The 20,822-nt window shown below is 43.2% G+C and overlaps 2 protein-coding genes across 3 annotated transcripts; both read right to left on the bottom strand.

The window, feature by feature from the left end:
- Nucleotides 1-4,915: 4,915 nt before the first annotated feature.
- LOC121608567 (hyaluronan and proteoglycan link protein 3-like) lies at nucleotides 4,916-7,020 on the bottom strand. The gene is made up of 5 exons (XM_041939900.1): nucleotides 6,906-7,020; nucleotides 6,546-6,768; nucleotides 6,310-6,455; nucleotides 5,459-5,764; nucleotides 4,916-5,205 (listed from the first exon to the last, which is right to left on the bottom strand). Exons 1-5 carry the CDS (start codon nucleotides 7,018-7,020, stop codon nucleotides 4,916-4,918), a joined length of 1,080 nt encoding a protein of 359 aa, XP_041795834.1.
- Nucleotides 7,021-9,999: 2,979 nt separating this feature from the next.
- On the bottom strand, nucleotides 10,000-19,998 carry LOC121606203 (EGF-like repeat and discoidin I-like domain-containing protein 3). 2 transcript variants are annotated; one of them, XM_041936407.1, is made up of 10 exons: nucleotides 19,812-19,998; nucleotides 17,000-17,125; nucleotides 16,783-16,914; nucleotides 13,497-13,610; nucleotides 12,932-13,113; nucleotides 12,686-12,841; nucleotides 12,401-12,545; nucleotides 11,541-11,725; nucleotides 11,293-11,448; nucleotides 10,000-10,805 (listed from the first exon to the last, which is right to left on the bottom strand). In XM_041936407.1, the coding sequence occupies exons 1-10, from the start codon at nucleotides 19,885-19,887 to the stop codon at nucleotides 10,662-10,664; spliced, it is 1,416 nt and encodes a 471-aa protein (XP_041792341.1). In that variant the 5' UTR covers nucleotides 19,888-19,998; the 3' UTR covers nucleotides 10,000-10,661. The 2 variants fall into 2 exon arrangements, with proteins under 2 accessions (XP_041792341.1, XP_041792335.1); XM_041936401.1 differs by having other exon boundaries at nucleotides 10,001-10,805; nucleotides 11,541-11,743.
- Nucleotides 19,999-20,822: the final 824 nt, after the last annotated feature.

The following is a 20,822-nucleotide window of genomic DNA, read 5'->3' as shown; positions in this document are numbered from 1 at the left end:
GTGCTCAGTAGCTGTTTAATCACTTCTTATCAAGTAAAATGGGTGATATATTTTTGTTGATTAGATATATACTCAGAGCCTTTACTTACGAGAAAGTAGCAATACCACAATGTAAAAAAAACATGAGTACATATGCAATTTATGTATTCAAAATGTACTTAAGTGAAAGTATGTCCTTGGAAGTATCAAAAATAAGAGGACTCTTTATAGAGGATGGCTTCTGTCAGTGTTGTATTATTATTTAATCATAATATTGTATTATCATTTCTGATACAGCAGTAAAACAGTAAGGAGCTGCATGAAGTTGAGCAAATTTTGATAACTTCATAGACTGTTGGGTGTTTTAAACTACAACAGTTTATTTTATTATGTAACCTGATCACATGTTTTAATGTAAAATGTAAATCTGAAAAGTAACGAGTAACTATAGTTATCAAGCATGTGTAGTTGAGTGAAAAGTGCATTAAAGTATATAAAAAAGGGTTTTAATCAATGTCCTTCTTAGTGTATCCACGCTCAAAATTATTGTGTCATGCACTGTCAGTCATGGGTGTGGAGGTCAGAGCATGAATCTGCTTCCTTTCGACGAATTTCAGTCATTGTGGATTCCATTGAAATCCTTGTGTACTTCCATAACAACTCAATCTTGCGTTAACCTTTCACATGACAATTGCTTACTCTTACTACAGCTGTTTAGTCTGCCGACATGGCCATGCTGTGTAATTTGCGTGTCTAAATAGCCCTTATGAACTGAGATTCACTACACTGAAACCCTGTGAGCTGAGATTGGTTTTGTAAGTGAAGACTTTTCCTGACAAGAGCTGAAGTGCTGAATCAGCTGCACAGCAAATATTACACTGTCCCACATATGAATGCCTCATAAACCTGAGAGGCACTGCAGGGTCAGTGAACATACTTCAGTGACTGTACACTGTGTTCTTCTCTGCTTTTTTCCCTCCCACCTCCCATCGTGTGCGGCCGTTACATTTCACCTCAGATTTTCAGTAGTCACATTTGTGTCATCCTACATTCTTCACATTTGATCTCATTGTATGTCCATAAATGCCACATTCTCTGCGTGACTGGATTTTGTTTACAGTGAACTCTGGCCATGTGACGGAGCTGGTGGATCATGTTAAATCCAGGCATGGATAGCTTCTGATTTCCATAAAGACTGTGGAAGACTGAGAGAGTTGATAGGTAGCTTCTGCACGTTTTCTTCTGCTTGAAAGAAACCAAACATCTGACTGCCACCTGCTGGCTGTGTTCAAACCTACATTTCAGGAGTTTTCTCTCAGTCAGATCTCTCTGACAAACACATGCACACTCACACTGTTTTGTTTTGTGCTCCTTTCTGTCTTGAGCTTTGAATCTCATAAAAAAAACTTTAAGGATATTCCCATACATTGTGAACTTGCAATATTCTCCTTTTAAAGGCACTGCATTCTGCAGAAAAGACGTGTGCCTGATTGCAATGACATATAATGGTTCTGAACAGATAAAGGCAGATCATTTTCAATAGTGAAGGAGAAGAGGATGATGTCAAGAAAGACTTAAAGAGAGCTGTGTTTAGATTTGAGGATAAACTACAGACTTTCTGAAGCTGTTTCCTTCATTGAGTAACTCCAGAAGGGATAGATGCATGAACAAATGGATCTTTTTTTGTTACACGCATTAACAAAAAAACATCATGTGTCTGGAATTATATCGGACAATACTAGGAAACAGCTCAAATGTATGCATCCCAGGAAGTGATTAGATTACCCCGAAGTCCCGGGTGTGACAACAAGGACTTCTCAGAACTGCCTGGGGTGAAGGAAACAGCCTACAATAACGGTAAGAGTAGTGAAACACTGAAATCTGACAACATAGCCTTAAATGCAGCATGTTTTTTGTTTTATTTCACTCCGCAAGAGATCATCTATCAGTATAAACAGCTGATATATTGGACATATTACTGACTTTACAGTGGGTAGATCAAAACAACAAAGATCTTGTTGTTTGTCTAAACTGTCAAGTTAATTAACCTTGAATAGAAATAATCATGTCATCTGGCTATTGTAAGTTTTTGTTTGAGAGTTTTCGAACAAACTAAAGTTTTAGTATTTGTTAAAAAGTCACCTAATTACTGACCCAAAAGAAACAATTTCGTTTGTTTTCCTTCATGTCCAATAGGTGGCGGAAATTGTTCTGTAAGATGTCTTGTCATTGACAAAGTACAAGAAGAAGAAGAAGAAGAAGAAGAAGAAGAGAACAACAACAAACAAGTTCCAAACAAAAATTCTTACCAGGGGCCTGTTGCACAAAAGTAGGATTCAGACATCCAGGTAAGTTATTGAGCCTGGCTGGACCAATCCAAAACAACAGAGTTCAGGCTTAATTGGTTGCACTAACGCCAAGCCAGGATGAGTAGACATGGATTCATCAAGCCAGGTGAAACCAATCCTGGATAAGTTGCAGCACACAGCTCCTCAAATAGGGCCCGCCTTCCCTGATGACCACCTCTATGAAAGATATAGTTTTTTTTGCAGATGGCATCCACTATCTGTGCAGACTGCTGGGTCCCAGGATCCAACACCACACAGCACGGAGCCATGAGTGTTGAGCAAATGGTGTGTGTGGCCTTGCGTTTTTTTTTGCAAGTGGAGGTTTCCTGTACTCGGTAGGGGATGCTGAAAACCTGAACAAGGCCACAATTTGCCGTACGGTGCGTAGTGTGTACCTGGCTATTGAATCACTTTCAGGTGTCTTCATCTCCTTCCCTGGTCACAGAAGGCTCTGTGACATCAAAAAGGATTTCTATAGCATTGCAGGTAAGTAAAATTACAAATTACAGGACAAGTGTTAACAGTCATAGTAGGATACTCATTGCTTTGTGTTGCAGGTTTCCCCAATGTCATTGGTGCACTTGACTGCACCCATATCAAAATAAAATCCCCCTCAGGTGCCCATTAGGGAGATTTTGTGAACAGGAAATCCTTTCACAGCATTAATGTTCAGGTGAACATGACTTTATGACATTCATGAACACTGTACATTGCTTGTGATGTGCATTGATTGGTTTAATAGTCTACATCGTATAATTTTAGATGGTCTGCAACGCTGACTACCCGATCAGCAATGTTGTGGCAAAGTGGCCTGGCTCAGTCCATGATTCCCGAAACTTTCAGTCCTCTGCAGTCTGTCGGCGCCTGTCACAAGGTGAGCCACATTACCTCTTTTAATGGCCACTTTTGACATCAAGGTTGTGTCAAGAATGTCCCTCTATTGATGACATTTTGCATTCACAGGTGAATTCTCTGATGTGCTGCTGGGGGACTGAGGGTATGCCTGTGAGCCTTTTTGCCTCACACCTTACGCAGACCCTCAGGGAGCACAGCAGGCATATAACAATGCCCATGCCAGGACAAGGGCTCGGATGGAGATGACCTTTGGCCTCCTGAAGGCCCGCTTCCAATGTCTGCACCATCTGAGGGTCGGTCCAGACAGAGCATGCGATATTACTGTGGCTTGTGCTGTCCTCCATAATGTGGCCTGCCTGAGGACGGAGAGGGCCCCCAGAGTGCCATCAGACGTGGACAGGGACAATCCAGCCATCTTCTCGAATGTTGACAGTGGTCAGCTGATCAGAGACCAATATGTTTTAAATTATTCCAGTTAAAGTGCATTCTGTACATTTAAGTTGAATATGGCCTGCAATAGCAGATAGCTGTTCATTTGGCCTATTGTGCTGTGTACTGTGTGTACAGGCCTGACATTTGTCTGTTCATTTGTTAAGTATGGATTTGTCCTGCATTTATTCCAGTGTGCAGACATGCAGGGTGTTTTATATACAGACCTTTGAGAATGTGTATTTATTCTTGTGACAAATAATATGCCTTTATTCTGTGCTTTCTATCTTGTAGAGCACTGTGTGACTTCACTTTTGAAAGGAACTGATGGATTACTTGCTTTGATTTATCCTATTCAATAAAGGAACGTCATGTCATCTTGTTACTGTATGATGTGTATTTATATATATATATAAAATATATGATTGCAATTAATGATCACAAATGTTTAAATAATGACAGTGGGTCTCGTTGAATGTGTAGTGGGAAGTGGAATAAATATTGGTTTTCATTTGTGGTAACTGCTGACTGAGATAAGGGATGAGATTAAATAGATCCTGGAATTTAGCCTGGTCTGGAGCAGGCTAGCCCTACAGAATAAATCTCCATGGTAACTTATAACAAAACATATCCCGCTTTCCCCTATCCCGCTTTTGTGCAACCAGATCAAGGATAAGTTGATCCAGGATAGCCAACATATCCCGGCTTAATCCCTTATCCTGGTTTTGTGCAAAAGACCCCATTTTCCCCCAATCTGTAGCTTCACTATCACTCTATCCCATAGTGGATATGGAAAAGACCCCGAAAAAAAAAAAAATTGAAAAAATAAAGCTATTTCTACTTGTGACCCATGAGCATTTTCTCTAAACAGGTTATGCAAACAGTGATTTTTGTCTCCATGTTTTCTGAATAATATTTAGAGGCATGAAGGTGTAAAATTATACCTCATAAGAAAAAAAATCTATTAGTATAAAGTAGAATTTAAGAAGAATCAAGAATCCTTTTATCATTGACCATGTCAATGAAATCTGCATTGCAACCCCCGTGTAGATAATAAGAAAGATAATAAAAGTAAAAACAAGGGAATAAAATTAACTAACATGCAGTAAAAATATGCGTAAATGCAATAAAAAAGAAAATATACCAGAAATAAAATATAGTAAGACAATAAAAATATACTAAAACAATAAACAATAAAATATACCAACAACAGCTGAAAATACACTAAAATGTATATACTGAGATAAATTTTCACATTTTCAAGAAATCATTGTGAGCTTTTCGTTGAAGAGGCACATTGACTTTCATTCCTCATCTGACTTGTAGCAGTAGACTCCATGCTTGTGCTGGGGAGGTGGGAAGCCGAAGCTGCGCACCCCCGGCTCAGAGGCACCGCAGTGTCTCCGGGGCTTGGCGATGGGATACCGAACGCTTCCATCGGCCAGCCAGCCGGCGTCGCAGCGGTCCAGCCCCGTGAATTTCCAGGCGGCGTAGAGCTGCCCGACTTTGGCGATCTCCGCCCCGTCCTCCTGACAGGCCTGCTGAGCCTCAGTCAGGTTCATTTTGTGAGACGGCTGAAGATAGTAGACCTTCCCTTTGAAGGAAACAGAGTTCGATCAGATTCTGAAGCTTTTTCATGTAATCAGACTGCCAACATGAGACAACAGACACTCATTTTACTAGTTAGGAAAGGCACAGGTGTAAATAATGACATTAATGAGGCCTTACTGGGACACTTGAATGGAGCCATCGTTAATGTCATTAGTAACACCTGTGCTTTTCCTGCTATAACATCCTGCTTCCTGCTGGACTCACACCACCCTCCACTTCCAAAAAGGCCACCTCACCTCCGAGTGAAGGGGAGGAGAAGCAGAAGACATCGTAGCGATGGAGGCGCAGGTGGCGTCTTCCGTAGCTCCGGATGCCCGGGGCGAGGCCGTGCCCCCCGCAGGGCACTCTGGGCCGGGTGATGGGGTACTGGACTGTCCCGTCAGCCAGCCAGCCTGCATTGCACCAGTTCAGACCCTCCTTCCAGGACTGGAAGAGCTGTGTGAAGGAGGCCAGCGTGGCGTCCTGCTCCTCGCAGGCCTGCTGGGCTCCCCGGAAGTTCAGGTGGTACTGACCGTGAGGGTGCTGGTAAGGAAATACCACACCTGGGTGGAGGAATCAATCAGACAGCCTCAAGATGTACTTCTACACAAAGTATGTGAGCTTCAGAGTTTAACTCTGCAGTATTTCTCATACAGTACATTCAGTACAGCTTTTCTTACTGCTACCATTGTCAACAGTAACAGAATGAAGAAGTACTGCAAGGAATAAAAACACTAGTAGTAGCAATACTGATGATACTCGCAGTAATGGCAGCAGTAAGACAGGTCTAATAGATAAATAAATATTGATACAAGGCCTATTACAATTCATTAGATTGACCTGCAACTACTACTACAACCACAATGAATACTTGTACAACCAAAAGGCATACTTTTAATAAGATTTAATTAATTAATTAATTCCAGGAACGACCATAAAAATAAATTTTAAAGAAGACTCAAAGATGCAATCCTTTTTAATTTGTATGTTTTCATCTTAAATCCATTCATTTTAAAACATCTGGTTATTTCTAAAATTCATCTGTGTAATGCTCACAATGCCTCTGAGAATGGAAGTCACGGTATCAGCACAGGTGGACATATCGTACCTTGTAGGTCCAGATAAACTGAAGAGCTCTTGTCCTCCAGTCCGTCCACCACCTCGCAGCGGTAGTGGCCTGCATCATTCAGCTGGACTTCGGTCATCACCAGTGCAGCATCTCCTGGGAAGTCCTGTCTGAGCTGCACACGACCCCTGACCAACCAGCAGCAGACACACAAGGTCATGCAGCCGCTAATGACAAAAATGATGAATCATGAATTCATTATTTGTCCTTTCGACAACCTGAACTCCCCAAAACTTCGGCTGTCGGAGCCAATAGCCACCAGCACGTCTGTCTCTTGTCCCCCAGCAGCAGGCAGCCAGGACCACTTGACCCGGACGTCCCTTGGTGAACTCAGCTCAGGCTTGTACCAAAACCTGCAGGGGACTGTGGTGTTACCCCCTCTGACTGCAGACACTGATGGCTGAGCAGAGTCCACGTGGAGCTTCACACCTCTGAAATGAACTGACATACAGACAGAACATCTGAGAACAGAGCTTAAAAATATATGGACAAATTTTTATTAAATGTGTTCAAAATAATTGCTAAAGCCTGATAAAATACACCTGGTTTGGATCTAAGGAACAAATATTTTATTTTACTTTCTTTGCTGACATTTCCACTGAGGAAGTTATGGTAGAAGAAGCTGTCTGGACTTGTGGGGGCAGTCAGAGCCCAGCCTGAGAGAACCAGCTGAGCGAGGCAGCAAATCATCATCATCCTGTCTCCGATGACAAACCCTGATCCTGAATGGCCTCTGTGATAAGATAAGATAAGGTAAACTTTTATTTTCCCCGTGGGGAAACTTTTCCTGGACTCCGTCCAACTGCAGTTTACAGGTGTAAACAGAAAAGAGAGAACCAAACAGCAGCGACATACTTCACAGAAGTAAATATATATATACATATATAAAAACAAAAGTATATTAAAAATATATAAATACACACACGTATATATACATATATACACACATATGTACATACATACATACATATACACACCTATATACAAGAGAGATGTAAAGAGATTATATTGCACGGATAGGAAATTATTGCACCATGTATCTTATTGCACTAAGAGGTACTGTTGGTTGTTTAGCAGTCTGATGGATGTTGGCAGGAATGAGTTTTTGTAGCGGTTCGGCCTGGTTCTGGGGACCCTGAGTTTTCCTGGAGCTGGAACTCATGGTGTAAAATGTGAGTCGGGTCAGACACAATTTTCTGTCTGGTGACGGACTGCTCATAAAGCAACTGGAGGGGAGGATGATTCCTGACCCCTATAATGCCGTATCTGATGATACTTTCCAGTGCAGCCCGGTAGAAGAGCAACATGATCCTCTGCTCCACTCCATAGACCCTTAGTCTGCGTAGAAAGTAGAGACACTGTTGGAGTTTGGAGCAGAGGCTTCCAACATGTACCTTCCAGCTGAGTGTGTTGTCAATGTGGACCCCCAGATACCTGTATGAACCCACCTGACTGATGTGTTAGTTCTTAATGACGACTGGCCTGTGGTCCCCGACGGACTTTGGGTCAAATATCATCTCCTCTGTCTTTCCCACATTCAGCACAAATTGATTTTGGTCACACAACTGGACAAATCCCTCTATTTCTGAGAAATAGTCCTGCGTTTAATTAGTATTTTCACGAGTTTTCAGTTAACGCGCAACCTCATGTAATGGCAGGACAGCGCCACTAGGGGGAAGCACGACACCATGTTCATAAATTATTTATTCTCTTTAAAAAAAGCAAAGGTGCCACTTCAGCAACTTTAAAGACACGCGCTTTACAAATCTGTGAAAATATCGTTTCTCCAGCGTCGCACCAAAACTGTCATTTCAAATGATTTAAAGGATGTAAATGTTGACGATTCGCATCATAGTTCTGAGCATTATTATTATTTTTTTACATTGCAGGTTCGCCACAACTATTCCAATTGAATACATAATGATTCGTCCTGGTATCCATCATTAAAAACATAACACACCTGGACAGGTAAAACAGCTTTTAAAAAAAAGTCGACACGCACGAGAAAAAAAAAATGACACGAAATTCAGAAGTTCATTTGTCTGATGAGACGATTCGCGTTAACAGACATTTGCTCATATTTATTTCCCTCACTTACCCAGAAACACCTTGTTATTCCGCTTACCTGGCTCAAATCTCCACGAACCGAAAGCTTTGATGCTGAGCAGCAGAAGAAAAAGATGCGCTGAAGCCAACGGGCTTTTAGAAAAAAGTCAGAAGTTCTGCCTGACAACAGTGATTTTCTGGTCAAAGAAGAAAAAGCAACAGTTCAGTCGCCTCCAGTCTCTGTCGACCGTCTCTGGGCTGAAATGCTGCTCTGCTACTGCAACAACAGCTCAGACTGTTGAGCTGGAAACTCACCTGTGTGTGTCTCTGGCAGCAGTGAGTGGAGGGGGGACAGTGAAGCCAGATGTGGACAAGTCCCCACTTTCAGTCATCAGCATTGTATATCTCTAGTTTTAGTCGTTACAAAATAAGCTAGAACAATATTTGCTTGTTTTATCTTTAACAGTCTGGTTTTGCAAACGTGTATTTTCGTTCAGTTTTAATTTTCACAATTCTCCAAAATTGCAAATTTCAAACAATTTCAATATTTAAAAAGCAAATTTGACTAAACTGGTGAGTTTCTTTCTCACCAGACACCAAACTACGGACTGATAACATGAAATGAAATATTTTTATGATTTCAGCAAACGTGATTATTTTACACTGAAAAACAGTTAAACAGTATCAGAATCACATTTTTATTGTATTTTTTTAGTATTATTTGATTCACTGGGACCATCTCGAGCAGACTCAGCTGTTCACGGGTGAATATCTTGGGAGAAAACTGCTCTGCATCCCTCCTCTGCTCTCTGAAAGCAGATGTTTGCAGCAGCGGGTCCCCACGTCGACTCCAGCTGTGTTTTCCTGGAAGCACTGTGATCTTTTATAGGAAACCCTGCTATGTTGTGGAAAACATACACATCCACATACAGTCCGGTAGACATAGACATACGCGGTGAGGACAGATGGGTTAGAGATGCTCCGTCCTCCACCACACTCATTTCATAGAGATGAAAGCTGTCGCCAGGGGCCAAACATACCAGGACTGCGAGCTTAGCAGGGAGATGAGTGGCTAACAGGGTGTAATTACTCTTGTAAACAGCAGGCCAAAGTCCGGTAGTCCGACATGGAGAAGACTCACAACATCTTTGTGCTGCACCTTCCTTTCATGCAATCCTTTGACAGTGATATGTTACAAAAGGAAGTTTGCTTTTTGGATTATATTGAGTATATATATTTATAGGTATTGTTCCTCTCCCTTTGTGTGCCCTGCATGTGGACTCACTGCCCCGTCTGTTCATGCAGGAACCAGCCACCATCACCCAATCTGATCTGAATCAGTGGGGAATAAACTGTCACATAACTGCCAACATTCATTCATAGCAGCTCAAACGAAAGCACGACAAAGACGTGTTTTGTGTCTCTTGGTCGAAAAGAAACGCACACAAAGATTTCTCTTAACATTTAATAAATGATCTCAGTTCAAGACCAACGATGGATAAAAAAAAGAATGTAAAACAATGTTTATTTTCTACACATCTTTCTACATATTTCACATTTGTTGTAAAAAGGATTAAATTACAAATTATGTGTAAGACTGAAGCGGATAAACCTGCTAAAATTAAAAAAAAAAACATGAAAAACTTGCAAAAAGCCCTTCAGTTTGTCGTTCCATCGTCTGATTGCAGGAGCTGTGTGCAGCAGTTTTTAAGGTTCATATTCTACTTTTGGACATATTATCTCTTCCAGGATTGAAATATTGTCTATATTGCACAGGCCCTGCGCCATCATGCTATCGAGCGAACAGCTGGACGATGATGTGCATAGTGAGGGCGCGATTGTGAGGATGTTTGCTGTCTTTCCTCTGCAGACTGTAAAAAATTTGCAGGGTTTTTAACTGGTGCTTGACTGCAAATGAAAGACAGAAAACTGCCAATCTAACAAGTATAGCTGCAAGAGGTGAATTATCATCAAGAGTCCTCACCCGGAAATCAATTTGAGTTCTGAGAAGGAGAAAATTATGCAGCAACTCTATGCAAATTCTGTTTAGATCCAAAGCTATTAAAAGTCAAATCATGGATATTTCATAGTTTGTGAGCAATGTCAAACAATTCTATTAACACAAACATAAAAAAGTCTCTAGTCAGAAAGTGCTACGAGTGTTACAGTCCCAGCAGCCAACAGGGTCTTTATCCAGAGAAACCAACGGAGCACAGAACACACGATCCCGTCTGAGATCCACTCCTCTGCTGTGGTCTGCGGAGATGGAGCAATGGGCCGGTGGGTTTCTAGTCATCGCAGCCCAGCAGCTCCATGCGTAGAGTGATGCGCTCGTGCCACTCCCAGGGGACGACTCGGACGTAGCGGGCGTAGAACGGAGGCTCGAACAGGTTCTTCTTGTGGGTGTTGTTGTCGATGTTGCCTTGGAAAAGCTGCAAACCAGCATTAAGGATAACGGTTAAAGTAAAATCACGAGTTATTGAGCAGAAGATATTCAAGTTTGTTCAATAAAAAGGTGATAATGAACAATTTCATGATGCTGTAATGTACAGTAACACTTGGAGAATACATCCACCAAATCTCTCGACTGTCACGTGGGACTGTCAATCAAACTGAGCCTTCTAACAACCCAGCTCAGCCCCACCCAGACGTTCAGAGCACTCAGACAACAGCCCCGGGCTGTGTCATTTTCTCCCAGTAAAAACATCAAAGCTCGTTTTACACTTTTATTGGATCATCTCAGAGAAAGAGGCTCTGATGAGCAGAACAGGCCTTCCACTCCTCCACCAAGAGCCAAAGATATACTGTTGCTCATCATGAAGGGAAAGAGAGAAACAGGAAGGGAAGTGGATATTATGTGTGACTTTTCGGACTTAAAAAAGTATAACCAACACTCTACAGGATTCACGCACGTCTGACCTTATCATTGCTGGTGTTCTCCTCCTTCACAGTGCTCCATGACTCCCCATCGTTACTGTACGCGACTTTAAACACCGACACAAACTGCACCACTCCGAAGTCCTTGGCCCCCTGAGTGATGATGCCTGTGAGGCGCTTTGTCTTCTCCAGATCGACCTTGTGGAGGAACAAAGAAAACTGTGCTCCAGAACACCCGGCTGGCCTCAAAGGTCATTTCACCAGTAAGGACATTTTGCCGCTCCGCTCACCTGGATCCACTCCGAGCGGTTGCTGTGGGCAGGCGACCAGGCATTCGTCTTCCCCTGCTTATCCAGCCGGGCAAACTGGGGGTGCCACGTGAAGGTGTCGATGCCCCACGTGCGGAAAGAGCTGGAGGCCGAGAGCTGCCCGTCCGAGACGAGGCGAGACTTCATTCCCAGAGGCTCTGAGCAACCTGCCGCGTTTGAATAAACTGTGAACCAGAAGCAGACGGGAGGACGGAGGGAGGGAAGCCAAAGCGACAGAGAGAGGAAGAGTGGGGGGAATGAAGGAACACACCCATAGAAAAGATCAATTAACTTCACCCATCATCCATTTGAAGAAAATTTGTGAGATTCAGAAGATTAAAATGTTTTTACACCCTCCAACGACCGAGAGGAAAGAGAAGAAAGAGGCGCACAGAGTGCAAGAATGCATGCAACAAAGAGCATAGAGCTACAAGTGCAGTGTGTGTACATTCACCATGTTTCACCTGTTAGGTCAAACAAGACAAAGGACAAAAGGATGGAGGTGAAGAGAAACACTGTGTGTGTGTGTCTCTGTCTCTGCCTGGAACTGCTGCTTTATTGTCGCATAGTGAGGCTTACCCACAGAACACTGTTTATAATATAAGTTTTCTATCTAACCACAGCTAGACGGAAGCCATGAAACTCTCTGGCTGTCATTACGCTTGTCAGTGTAACCACAGCAAGAAGAAACCAAACACAGTAAAACAGGAGACGGAGTGAAAAACAAAAACAAAAGAGACTTTCTGCACTTCTTCCTGCTATAAAGTTCACAGAGGCTATAAGATTTGTTTTTCTGGCCACTATTCTTATCTGCCAGGTTTCCATGTGCCGTGCATGTTTACCATTGAGCTCACAGCCCACCAGCTCCATGCGCAGCGTGCAGGCCCTGCGGCAAACCACAGGGATGATGCGGATGTACTGGGCCACGATGGGAGGGTCGAACATGTTGGTCTTTGTGCTGTCGTTATCTGCGTTGCCCACGAAAACCTGCAGCACACACACATGCGAAATGAGGCGAGTGGGCTGAAGGCAGAGACGCTTTCTGTGGAATCTGATGTTTAAGGTTACGTAAAAGCTGCTGACTGTGTGCAGGAAACCTGCATTTAATACAAGGGGAGTCCTCTAACCTTGTCCCTCCGTTGGCCATCCACTCTGTAAGTGGTGTAAGAGTTTCCATCAAAGCTGCTCGCCACCTTGAAGGCCTTGATGTACTCCGCCGTGCCCATGCGACTGGCGCCCTGAGTGATGATGCCCGTCAGACGCATCTTCTTCTGCATGTTGATCTGTTGTTAACAAGTCAAACGTCGGTCAACCTCACGGCTCTCGCGGCTCAGCCTCATGATTTTATTCTTTCATTCGTTTACTTGTCTCACCTCGATCCAGGGGTTCCTGTCGTGGGCGGCGGACGTCCAGGCATTGACGATGCCTTGGTTGTTGAGTCGAGCCAACTCGGGGCCCCAACGCTGAAGCCCCAGGATGCCGTAGTGCACAGAGGAAGCCGAGATCTGGGACTCCACGATCGCTCCTCCCTCCATCCCCAGCAGGGAAATGCAACCTGGGACACAACCATTAAAATATGATGGAGGGTGGGAGCAAGTACATCTACTTCTGTGCTAAATGTATTTTTTTTCATCTCGCCATCGTTTAAATCGCAGTTTTTTTGGTGAGTGTCCACTGAAAAGAGTTTAATTCCATTTAATTTCCACTATATAGTACTTACACTTGATTAAAGCACCAGTAAAACACTTGTTCAGGCCACTATATGACTCTTTAGAAAAGTCATTGCATTTCATCGACACACTGTATTCTGTCAGTTTAGGAAACAGTCTTTAGTGTCGTTTACATTTTAAAGGTTTTTGAGGAAAGAAAGCGACACAAGGCCGTTCATATCTGAGAACCGCGTGTGAAATGAAATGTCGTGGTGGTCGGTGAACGTACGTAGCTGGCACTGCTTCCCCACATACGGCGAGGGACACTGGCAGGTGTAGTCTCCATCGAGATCCCGGCATATCCCGCCATTGTTGCAGGGCTGGTTGGCGCAGTCGTTCACATCTGAAACAGACAACAACTCACTGTATTATTTATTAGCGAACTTCAGTCAGGAAATATTCTGTGAAGCACAACAATCGCGAAAAAGGAGGATTGCTGGAGAGGTGGTGCACACCTGCCCACAAACTAACAGAGGAGGACGAAGGCAGGTGGAGGGCCACACAATAGCCTCACTGTGTCTCCAACACACAGTTGGTGACAAGCAGGTTCACTTAAATCGAACACGATGACAGAAATGACCTTGAGGGCAACACTGAGGAGGCGGGACACTCTTGGCAACCAGTTTAAAGGGCACAGCAGGTTAGGGGTGAAAGGTCACGATTGATAATTGGATTTTGCACCATGACTGGACAAATGTTAAGATTTTAGGAGGTTATATTTATGTTGTCTCACCATCAGATGGCCCATAAACCAACTCTGTGTATTGAGGCGACTGGATAATCAGAATGGAGCACATGAGGATAAGTCAATCAGTGTCATATGTGAGCTTTTCAAGCCTTTGCTCCTTCTGGCAAAGATCAGAGAGAAGCATTGCTTTCCTCAACCGTAACCATGGCAACAAAGTCTGCGGCCACTTCCTGTATCCCCTTTGAACGCTGCCCATGTAATGCTTCCTAATGTCCACAAGGTGGCGAGCTTACACAGCATGTCGAGGGGGGCTTATTTAGAGCAATGGGATAAGATGCACATTTTACTCTCTTCATTCATCTTAAAAGTGACCTAAATGTTTTCACAGAGGGATACTAAACCAAACAGTTTGAGTAATGACGATTCAAACACTATTCAGACATCAGACCAGACAATATAACAACCAGACAGCACAACAGACCTCACTGTCAGCGCAGGTAACGAGCTGATGAGACAAAAAGTCAGCAGTGCTGTTACTGGAAAACCTGCATTAAGATCTCTTGGTAATGATAGTCTTTGCATATATACATTATCATGTGTTCAAAAACACTAGTTCTGTCAGGGAATTGTTGGTTTTGACTGGATCTTAATGTGCGTTTATGATGTTTCCTTCACCCCGACCTAACATAAACACTGAGACAGTCCTCACTGCAGCCAGATCAGGCCCGAGTGCAGCTGCACTCCCTGCATGTAGATGCAGCCCAGAGCTCTGGAACATTCTGCATATAGACACCAGCTCGCTGAACCTTTTAAAAAGAAAGCTTAAAACTTACCTCTTCACTTCAGCCTTTAACTAGCAATGACTTTCCTGATAAAGCCCTGAAACTTACTTGATTTCATGCATTCTATGTACTCTGTTTTCAACTTTTTATTATTAGTCAGTGGCTTCATTTTCCATCTTATGTTATGAATTGTCTTTGTTTTCATCCTTATTCTATCCATTAATGCAAAGCTACAAGCTGCATCTGTTTATGCCTCAACTGTATTTGGATTGTACCAACTACAGTTCTAACGTGCTTCATTTGCATTAATTTATTTTCTACAACCATTTACACTCCTCCTACGTATAGCTCTATGTTTAGCTGCCAGCAAAATAATACAATATTTTAATATAAATATGTATCAGAGTTAATTTAATCATTAAATATATTTGGAGCCCACCTTCAGAAAAATAAGAAAATAAGTCTTTATTGTGCTGGTGGAAATTAAAGGTAGAAATAGAACAAGTGGAAAAGTCCAATTCAGAATTACATGATTAATTTTAGATAAAGCGTAGGTTCGTATCCCTTCAGAACACACTATCTGTGCATACGATGCATTCGTATGATATGGCTTTTATATGCAAAGTAATGCATCCTGCGACAAAACTGATGTCGACTGCACTGAAGCGATTCCACTGAAAAAAACAAAAAACAAACGACATTTCGTGTTTGTCCAGCCTCATTTTCTCCGTCGCCTCTAAATAACTCTCCCACGGCTTCAGAACTAAAGCAGATGACAGGTTGACGTAATGCCACATGGGTCTGTTTAATTCTTGTTCCCGTTAGCACTAAGAGGATTGCTCACATCTTAGAAACGAATGCCTGTTTGTCTGTGACAGCGCTGGCACAGAGCGGCTAATATAATAACTCAGGGAAACAGGCGATCCTACTGAGAGAAGCACGGTGAAATAGCTTTAAAGGCTGTTTTGACATTCATTCCATGTGGATTAAAGAAATATGGTGGAAGTGTCATTCTAACTTACTCATTTTTTCCATTCTAGTGTTACTTGCAGATTAAATGCAACTATTGTTCATTTCTTACAAACTAACTGCGCCCTGTTAACCTCTGACATACTATTCACAGAACCACAGTCATATCATTGGCTTCAACTATGAATTTATGTCTGTGCCGTTACCTCATTCCAGCACCTCCACACCGGTCCAGCCTCTGACGTCTGACTGAGTCAAAATTAGAAAATGTTTGGGAGTGGACGACCAGACCGCGCAAACACTACAATTGGTGGTCAGGCTGTGGGCTTTGGGCTGAGCTGTTCATTCACAAAAAATGTCTCTTCAGTAATAAGTCCTGAGAGTTATATTTTCAAACTCCAGTCATATTCTGGAATAGAGCTTTTTCAGAATGAGTTTTTCTATCAGCAGTTGGACACTCAAAGCTTAAAGCTGTTTTAGTGCCAAATCATGGGTGTCAGTCATATTTCAGACACACTCTTAAACTCCAGGTTTTCCACTCATAAAACTTCAACAAGAAATCGAGCATTACTTTAAGAGGATACGACGGAATTCACTCATATCAAATCCTTCATCTGATTTGGTCGAGCTCGGGCACAAACAGCTGCAGTGTTGCACCGGCGTGGAAGGCGTCTGCATGCTAAGAGACTTGGAGTGGCCTTTCGCTAATTAGCCAAACGGAACGAGCGCAGAGGCCACTGAATGAGATCCTTTCAGGAAAGTGCTGAGCTGACTGCACGGCTCTCTCTCGCCGCTGATGCTGTGACAGGATGGAAAATCCTCGTGTGTTCACACTTAGAGGGAAATCTGCTGAAAGAGTAGCCTGATGCTGCCTACTGACTAAAATCTTTTTTATCGAGATGCTCTACTTTTTATCTAAGCTATAAAATCTTCCCTGAACAGTAAATCCTTGTGTCAACACTTTTACCAACTTGGTATAAAGGTGTGCAACTGAGAGTAGAGTTTGAAGTTGTTTCAGGTGGATGTTACAGGGCAAAACAGCTTAAACTTATTAATCACATCCAGAAGTAACCTACTGATCTGGCAGTGCGCCCCCTCGAAGCCCGGCTGGCACTTGCAGATGTACTCGTTAAAGACGTCTCCTCGTCTGGTCGGAGTGATGATCTCGCACGACCCGTCGTTCCTGCAGGGGTTCGGACTGCAGGGCCCTGAGAGACGGGTGAAGGGAAGTGGGTAAGTTGAAGGAGTGATCTGACTGTGCTTCTCCTCCAAAAAGCTTCCTCTTGGCCGTACCTGTCTCTGTCAGGTTGCAGGTGTCTCCACCGAAGCCGTCCGCGCAGATGCAGATGAACGGCTCGTCCCCGACCCCGGTCACACATGTTCCTCCATTGTGGCAAAGGTTCACCTCGCAGTAGTCGCCTGAGTGAATGAGATTGAGAAAAAAAAAAAAGGAGTGCTGGGTACAAAAGTGCATCCTACTGCCAATGCAATGCACACTTGACACAATTTGTTGGTGGTTTGTACAACGGTGGTGTATGTAACCTGTTACCATGGATACCAGAGACATAGATTTCTCCATTGCCAGTAGCTACAGTAATAGCAGCTTCAACACATGTTGTTGTTTTTAAACGTTTGTTCTTGAATGGGAGAAACTCTTGGCATCCTGATCTCGTTAAGCTATCAAGCTCAGCTGAAGAGGACGAGTTCCCACTCATTCTGGGAAACGAATGAATTCAGTATGTTAATTAGAAGAAAACAGGGCAGACTGGGGCAAAACGAAGAGCGAGTGATGACAATTCATCGCAAAATCATTCCTGAGAAACATTTAAAAGGTGTCTCCCAGAGATTGTTCACTATATTTTGCGCTATTAATCTGAATGTGGAAAGTAACTGGTAACTAAAGTTATCAAATAAACGTAGTGGAGAGCAGATTGCAATATTTGCATTTGAACTGTAGTGTAATAGAAGTATAAAGTAACGTAAAACGTACCCCAAAATGCAAAAGTGTAATGTTTGATTAGATGTACTTTCCACCACTGAGTATACTGAGGGTCAACGCTCCAAACAGAGGATCCTACATCCCCCATAATTCAGTTCACTGGCATTTAATAAGTAAGTGGTCATATTTTTCCAACTGTCTGAAAAACAGGCTTTAATAACCCTGATGACATTAGCAGGGCTCTCTGTGGCTGAGTAGCACTCTTAGTCACAAGAAGAGGGATGTGTGACAGTTATAACGGCGTAAAGCATCCAAGGGTGGACGGATCTGCAGTGTTTCCTCGTCGTTGCTGTGGCGTCTGCTCTGAGCGTTTGTAACAACAGCGGTGCTGCAGCGTCGGCCGTGAGGCCCAGAGTGCTGAGTCATGGATCATGGCTGGATCGGGAAAATAACGGCAGAGATCTCGTGTGGGAGCGGCAGGGCACCGGTTTATGAGCCACAGTAGAGCTGTCAAAATGACAAAACCACAACCTCATAATCTTTGAGGTGTTTTTTTTTTTTTTTGAAACCAGCCCGTTGACTCATCAGACGCCACGTCAGAGTCAACATTCAAGCTTGAGACATCCCCCGGTGGAACTGCTGGACTTTGCTGTGACTTTCTTTGGCATCTGTGAGGTAAAAAGCTGCAGGAATTTTGTGAATAATGCAAACTTTCTCTTTTTGGAAAGGGGGCCACCACAGTAATAAGGCGCAGAAATGTGACACTGGGTATGCAAACATGATAATTTTGCAGTTTTTGTCAACGTACTCAAAGTTTTTTGTGCCAGAACACATCTGACATTTGTTGTCAGACCTCTGAGAACTGGGCAGACTGGCTTTGCTAATGCAGTGACATGTTTCAGCATGAGAGCAAACCTAAGCACCAGCATTTCGACTAAGTCATTGACCAGTGGGAACAATTTCCACAGCAAAGAATGGGAATTAAGATGTTTGATGAGGCCAAATCAATCTGGCTGCAATGGAGTTTAATATGGAAATAAATGTGCGTATTACCTGTTCTGCAGGTGTAAACAAATTTTAAACAAACACCACAATTTTATGCAGCCAACACAGCCAACAAGATTAAGAGCTTGCAGGATTAGCCAGATGCATGCAGCTCTTTCAGGAATGAGCAGTTACACAACATGACAGTGCAGCAAGTCGCCAGTGGCTCGGGACACGCAGCACACCTGACCGACAGGTGGGCAAAGAGCGAAGCAGCAGGCCGCTGAATGTACACAAACACCGAGAGACAGTCAACGCCCTCTGGCGTCTCCAAATTTGACTTTTGCGTGCAGCTGGTGGGCAGCACGCTCCCAGGTTGGACTAGAGGTGGCCAGCTGGTTCATGTTGGCTCCAGACAAGGGCACATATGGTGTTATTTTCCTCTCCATCTGCACCACCTCTTAATGTGACCCCCCCGAGATGTGTTATCATTACATTTCACAAATTATTACGCATTGTGGGTGGTGCATGCAAGAAAAAGACAAACAAGAGCTGCTCACTAGTGCAGGTAATAACTCCTTTACAAACCCGCCTCTTATGATATAACCACTGAGTCTCACTTAATGGTGAAAACAAAGTCTCACATATAATAACAGAGCAGTCTCGCATTTAATCACCCATTCTACCAGACAATAATAAACTGGGATAAAGTACTTACAAATGACACACTCTTTTAAGGACAAGTTACACTATTTAATGCAACATTTAGTGACGGGTCGTGATAAAGTCGGCCAAATGAGCTTATTGCGATTATTATGTTAAAACAGATGAAAACCTGAGACATGACAAATAGCAAGTCCAGCAGCAGATTCCTGAGGAAAGACCAACATGAGCAACCTGTTGCGCATCTTCCCCTTTGTCATTCATTAAACCCGCATCACCGAGCGGCAGGGAAAACAAAACTGGCTCTCCATGAGTCAGGAAAGGGAAAATAAGACTAGGTGGCAAAGTTCAGTTCCAAAGTCTCCTTGTGGATCGTATGGGGGACAAGTGAATGGGGTCTGGTGTTAGAGGTAGACCCAATGAGATATTACTCAAACACAAACAGCTGGAGTTTATCAGAGTTGTGTTTGAATGCGGGCAATCAGGTTTGATACGTGTCGGAGGTTTAAAATGACTTACCTCGGACTGAAAAGAGGCAGAGCAGGAGAAGAAATGTTGCCACAGTCGCTGTCGTGACATCTCCGCGACGTTTCATGTTTGTTTTCTCTCGCTTTGTTTGTTCCGCCGGGTTGTTTGTTCGCAGCGACGCGACACCGCTAAACGTCTAACTAATGCTGCCTTAAGGTGCTGTCGGAAATATGGGGATTCCAACTGAAGCGTGAAAAGCAACGACGGAGCGTTAAAGGAGGGAGCCGGGATTTTTCGATAATACCCGAGTTAACCACATGTGACGTGAGAGGGGCGGAGAGCTCGGAGCCATGTCAGTAAACACAGACAGAAGGAACGTTTAGCAGCACGTTAATTCATGACTATTGTTTCAAATTTCTGCAATTTTTATTTTATTATTCATTTAGAGGTGTCTTTGCTCATTCTTACAACTTGAAACAGCAGCCTCAAATTCAGTCTAGTCAATACATTTCTACATCTTTTTGCGCTTAACTATTTTATTTGATATTTATTTTTACTTGTACATATTTTCCTATAACACTAACATATTCAAACACCAGCTACAGGCCGAATTTACTCACTTCTGCCATTTCAACATCTCTGATGCCTGATGATCTAAAATCTGTCTAATTTGTTGGCAATCCTGATCGTTTTGCGCCTGTTGCAACCTGTTTTACGATGAGTATTTTAAGGCACCACTACCGCCAGGCTGACAGGGTAGGCGGGGCTTTGAATTAGCCCCACGGATTATTGGCGGGCTATTCTCAGCAGCCGCCCCAGGTGAAAATGAAAATATCTGTTGCTCAGAATGACACTTTAACACACATTAATGAAAATTTTGTCAGCTCTATTGGTGAGGTCTGGAGGAACAGAGTGTTCCTCACCCAACATCAAATTTGGAAGAGAAGCGTGAAAATTGGAGTGATTTCACAATTTGGTACTTTGAATTAATCCCCGTGGGAAAACCCTGCATTTAGCCACTGCCAAGTATTTAGGGACACAGCAGGCAAAGTGCAGCTCAAC

Source organism: Chelmon rostratus, chromosome 1, assembly GCF_017976325.1.
Source record: "Chelmon rostratus isolate fCheRos1 chromosome 1, fCheRos1.pri, whole genome shotgun sequence".
Lineage (NCBI taxonomy): Eukaryota > Metazoa > Chordata > Actinopteri > Chaetodontiformes > Chaetodontidae > Chelmon > Chelmon rostratus.
Note: the sequence above shows the minus strand (reverse complement) of the source record. Positions and strands in the feature narration are given on the sequence as shown.